This window comes from Histomonas meleagridis, assembly GCF_020186115.1.
Source record: "Histomonas meleagridis strain 2922-C6/04-10x chromosome Unknown contig_86, whole genome shotgun sequence".
NCBI classification, from domain to species: domain Eukaryota; phylum Parabasalia; order Tritrichomonadida; family Dientamoebidae; genus Histomonas; species Histomonas meleagridis.
The window spans coordinates 102248-107667 of NW_027150921.1; the positions used below are offsets into that span (position 1 = coordinate 102248).

General features: G+C 29.7%; 3 protein-coding genes across 3 annotated transcripts; 2 read left to right on the top strand and 1 right to left on the bottom strand.

Annotated features, from left to right (window-relative positions):
* Positions 1–1073: 1073 nt before the first annotated feature.
* GO595_009145 (uncharacterized protein) lies at positions 1074–2297 on the top strand (the record flags this gene model as incomplete). Its single annotated transcript, XM_067922798.1, has 1 exon — positions 1074–2297. One exon carries the CDS (start codon positions 1074–1076, stop codon positions 2295–2297), a length of 1224 nt encoding a protein of 407 aa, XP_067770663.1.
* Positions 2298–2878: 581 nt separating this feature from the next.
* Positions 2879–3124, bottom strand: GO595_009146 (histone H3-1; the record flags this gene model as incomplete). The annotated part of the gene is made up of 1 exon (XM_067922799.1): positions 2879–3124. The coding sequence occupies one exon, from the start codon at positions 3122–3124 to the stop codon at positions 2879–2881; it is 246 nt and encodes an 81-aa protein (XP_067770664.1).
* A 258-nt stretch (positions 3125–3382) lies between these two features.
* Positions 3383–3688, top strand: GO595_009147 (histone H4-3; the record flags this gene model as incomplete). Its single annotated transcript, XM_067922800.1, has 1 exon — positions 3383–3688. One exon carries the CDS (start codon positions 3383–3385, stop codon positions 3686–3688), a length of 306 nt encoding a protein of 101 aa, XP_067770665.1.
* Between the last annotated feature and the right edge of the window lie 1732 nt (positions 3689–5420).

Sequence of the window (5420 nt, forward strand, 5' to 3'; positions counted from 1 at the left end):
AAAATATTATAATAAATAATGATAATAAAGCGAAAATTTATATTGGGGTTGGGGCGACAATTGGTGCTGTTATTGTTATTTCATTGTTTATTGTGTTATTTATTTATATTCGAAACAAAAACCAAAAATTTAAAATAGAATCAAATAATATTCACGAAACTGAAATAAATAATTTTCGATATTAATATATAAATTGATGTGCAAAAGAATATAAATAAATAACTTTGATGTTCAAAGTACAAACTAATGTAATATAACATTTTAATATTAACTGATACCAAAAAGATTGTAGCATTTTTGATCGGTTTTGATTGAAATCGTTTTCAAAAAGTGCTTTTCGAATATATTTACATAATTAGAAATTTATTGCTTTTTGTTATCAACAGATAAATTGTTTAGGCCTCTCTATATGTAGTAAATAATATCAACTAATAAGTAATTGTTAAAATTATCTATACCATTTTATCATATTCATTGAACTTAACGTATGTTACAAACCGAATGATTTGAGTGATGAGCGATTTGAATATTAAAAAAATTATTCATCTTTTATCTATTATTTTCATCTATACATCATGTTGGCTATTTTTTCATTTAATTTATTTTATGTTTAGAGTAAATAATGTATTTTTATCAAAATAAAACCCTAAACATCAGATTTTATCTTTAATATAATATATCATTTACTTTTCTTGCAATGCATTCATTATTTGAACAACATTGTTGTAAAGATAATCAATAGATAACTAAGAAAAAAACAAAAAAGAATTTGATAATTCTTCAATGGAATTATGAATATTTGATAATTTTGAATAAACATATGTATAATTAGAATGAGGTATATTTTTTATTTTGCCTAATGAATTTAGATTTTATATTAAATAATTAATCGTAAATAAGAAAAAAAATGTTAAAAATGAAAACACTCAAAAACAAAAGAAACTACCAAAAACATGAGGTGAGCAGTCGTTATTAGATATTTTCGTAATTGGGCATCGGCTAGCCGATTCTTATTATATATATAATGATGGTGTAGAATCGACCGTTTATTTATACAAAGATTCCTATTTCTGATGTCTTCCTTTTCTTCCTTTCAGAACAAGGAAGAACAATTGAAGTCACTCCTAGATGAACTTAAGACAACAACTAGCAATGCTCAAGATCTAACAATTAAAATCGTTAGTAGAAAAAATGACATATTTGTTTTTGAAAATGCAAATATGCTTTTCGAATTCACACAAATACCTGTTTATGAGCCAAAGGAATCAGTCAATGATCCACAAGTAGTAGACCAAATTAACGAAGAGCACAAAAACTTTCTCAAGGAAAAAATTGATGCTTTATCCTTTCTTAAAAAAGAAGCATTTGATCTTCAAGACGAGCACAACAGCCTAAATCAAAATCTTTATGATATTGTTGAAGAGTACAGCAATGTTTTATCTGAAAATATCGAAATAGTTCAAAATCAAAAACTTGAACGTTCCAATCTCATGAAAAACATACAAGAGCTTCGTCATGTCTCCAAACAATGCACTGAGCGGAGTCGTGAGATCAAGATGATGATAGATTTACGCCGTGAAGCTCAAATTGCACATCAATCAATTATCTCCAAATCTCAAGAAATCGAAAGTAACAACAGACGTTCTGTTGATATCCAGAAAGAGATCACTAACCTTCAGGGCCAAATCCAAAAAGCTGATAGTGACATTGCAGATATTGAATCACGCATTAAATATCTTGTAACTCGACACGAAGAGTCCGAATCTCAAAACTCGATCCAGAATCGCGTTCATTCTTATGCAGTTAACTGGGAGAATGAGAAATATGAACTTCAAAATGAATTAATTGATCTCAAACAAGAACTCCAATCACTCAAAAAAAGTGTTACGTCATCAGAATCATCGATTGCTAATGTTCAATCGCTAAAAACTAAGACTTTAACTCTCATCAAAAAATGGAAAGATTCGGGAATTGATGTTGATGTTCCAGATAAAAGCATTGATGAGCTCCTCGACATCCTTAAGAACGCAAGGAAAGTGTTTACGGTGAAACAGAACACTTTGGAGGCACAAGTTAACGAAGTGATCGAATCGAATTCGAAACTTTCACTTGTTTTGCAGCGGAAGAAATCGATGCTCGAAAAAACAGTTATGGGATTTAAGGCATCGGAGAGCTATGCGAAGAAGAAGAGAAAGGAGAAAAGTGAAGCATTGGCACAACAGAGAGAAAAGATATTAGCACAGATAAACAAACTGAAAATAAAAGAAGCGCAAAAATTATTGAATCAGCAATGTTGAATAAACTTATAAAGAAACAAAAAAAAATTAAATATATTTTGATATTAACAAAACTATGAAAAATTATCAAAGTATTTAAAAATTTGTTCTTATTAAAACAAGTTTAACGACGTTCATCAAAATAATTATTTGTTTCTGTTGGTGTTCATTCAAATACGATCGTTTGGAATTCAAATCAAACGGTTGTTGATTGATGAGGTGACCGTTAGCCGGTGAAGTTAATATTTTTCAATCAATAAAGAAAATCAGAATTTCCAGAAAGTATATTATGATACCCGTTCTTTTTATTTCGTACATTTTATGATATTATAGTCAACTGAGTTTTTGATTCAAATTTACAATTTTGAGATTTGGTTTGTAATTAGAAACAATGAAATAAATTAAACATGTATAAATATTTATTTAAGTTTAATTGCGTTCTCCACGAATTCGTTGTGCAAGTTGAACATCACGTTCCATAATAGTAACACGGTTAGCATGAATAGCACAAAGATTCGTATCTTCAAAAAAGTCCTACAAGATATGCTTCTGATGCTTCTTGAAGTGCTGCAATAGCTGATGATTGAAAACGAAGATCTCCTCTAAAAACCGGACGCAATTTCTCGAACAAGACGTTGGAATGGAAGCTTACGAATTAATAGATCTGTGCTCTTTTGATATTTACGAATTTCTCGAAGTGCAACTGTACCTGGTCGAAAACGATGTTGTTTCTTTGCTCCTTGTGAATCAACAACTGGTGTTGACTTACGTGCTGCCTTAGCACCAAGTGATTTACGTGGTGTCTTACCACCTGTAGATTTACGAGCTGTTTGTTTAGTACGAGCCATTCAATAAAATGATATTAATTTAATGGAGGGAAAACTTCTTTATACTAAAATGTCATTTTACTCTCGTTTATTTTGAATGAAATTTTGATAATTATCTTAATTAGAAATTATGGGAATAAAATGACAATAAATCTGGATCAAATTTTCAATGAAAAGCCCGCTATTTAGTTTAACAATAACGTGTGGCTCAAAATGTCATTAAAAAGGCCGCGGAATTTGTGAAAAAAACCCCTCAAGAAGTATTACATCATTTATCAAATGTCAGGACGTGGAAAAGGTGGTAAAGGTCTCGGTAAAGGAGGAGCTAAACGTCATAGGAAAGTTATGCGTGAAAACATTCAAGGTATTACAAAGCCAGCCATCAGAAGATTAGCTCGTAGAGGCGGTGTTAAGCGTATCAGCGGTGATATCTACGAAGAGATTCGTGGTGTTCTTCGTCATTTCCTTGAAAATGTCATTCGTGATTCCGTTACATATACAGAACATGCAAGAAGGAAGACTGTTACAGCAATGGATGTTGTTTATGCACTTAAGCGCCAAGGAAGAACACTCTATGGTTTTTAAATTGTATAATTCTTATAAAATTTTTGTTATTAATTTTTTAAAAAAAAATTAATGAAAAAAATAATTTTAATTTAAAAATGAAATTTAAAAAAATATCTTTCTAGTAATCAAAATATATTGTTATCACTTTGTTAAGTCGATCCGGAACTTAGGTATGCTTGTATTGATCAAGTAAGTGATTTTTTATTTGAAAAAAGATATTTGTTAACAAATATTTCTCACATAATTATTTGTCAAATGAGAGAAGCTAACTGCAATAAAAGCAGATGTTTTTGATATATATTTATAATGTTATGTATAATTCATTCATTATGTTACTCATGATGCAATTTACGATTGATTATAAAAATGTTCCAGAACTTATTATATTACTTCATTCAATGTTATATAGCATTCAATTAGGAAACTGGAATATTTTGGGATAGTGATGCATTTGGGTGTTTTCTTAATGATACACTTATCATGTCTTGTGTACACATGTATGTTGTCTTATTGAGAAAATGATTAAACATAATCTTTTTGTATGAAATAAATTAGTTCCGCTGAAGGAGCAATAGAACGATGAAAGTGGTTGTATAACAATATATCTTTATGTAGAGATACAATTTTAAGGAACTTTCAAAGAATTATTGGGAACAACATATGTTTCAGATATTACAAACCAGAACTCTGATTTCAGAAATCAGAGACTCGAAAATAAGTGGCGTGGAGAATCTTCAGTTGTTTCTGCTGAAAAAACTTTTTAAGGAATCATCAATGTGTCAAAAGTATCCCTTGAATTCTATCCATTTAATGATATCATTTAACATGTATTACTCGTTAATATGCATTACTCGTTAATATTATCACTCGTTAATATGTATTACTCTTTAATATGTATCACTCGTTAATATGTATTACTCTTTAATATGTATTACTCGTTAATATTAACAAATTCTCATTAATTCGCAACAAAGAAATCAAATTCAAATTCACTACTCGAATTAATTTTATTAAATTTATTTATCCATCCAAACTTTTACCGCCTCTTTCATTTGGTTGAATTCGTTTTCAGTATTTTTTGCCTGTTCTTTACTTTCCACCTCCTTCAAGAACATTACGCATTGTTCCAATATTTTATATTGTTCCAACACTTTTTCCTTTAACTTTTCCAAGAATTTTTTCATCGACGCATTCTCCGCCAAATTTTTACTGCAGAGGAACATAATACATAATTTATAAGTTGTTCCACTTGTCATCGATTGTATTTCGGACATGACAGTGCCATTCAAGTTAATCAGCGACTTATTGTTTGGTATCCGATTAAATTGGTCGAATAATCTTTCTAACGAATACTTTTCCAAGTTTAATTTATAGTTTTTCTTTGTGATGTTTGCAATATGAAACTCAATTGGCTGCAATTCACGTTCGGGAAATGTTTGTTCGATTTCAATTCTTCGTAATAAGTTCGGAAATGAACTTTTCGTCTTATAAAAGTTTTGTTGCACAATGAAATTCGTAAGTTCATTTTGTGGTTTGCCTTCGCTTTCTTTAAGTTTCGGCCTTCTTTCGCACTTAAAAATTGTTGGAGAACCATTTTCTCGAAATTGTGCATTCGAGATTTGCAAATGATAATCAGGTGTATAATATTTATCAAATATTTCTTCTGATGTTGAAACAAATGCTGATTGAACATATATATTCATTTCATTCTCATTATTTGTTATTTCACCAGTATCTTTCATAACATTAG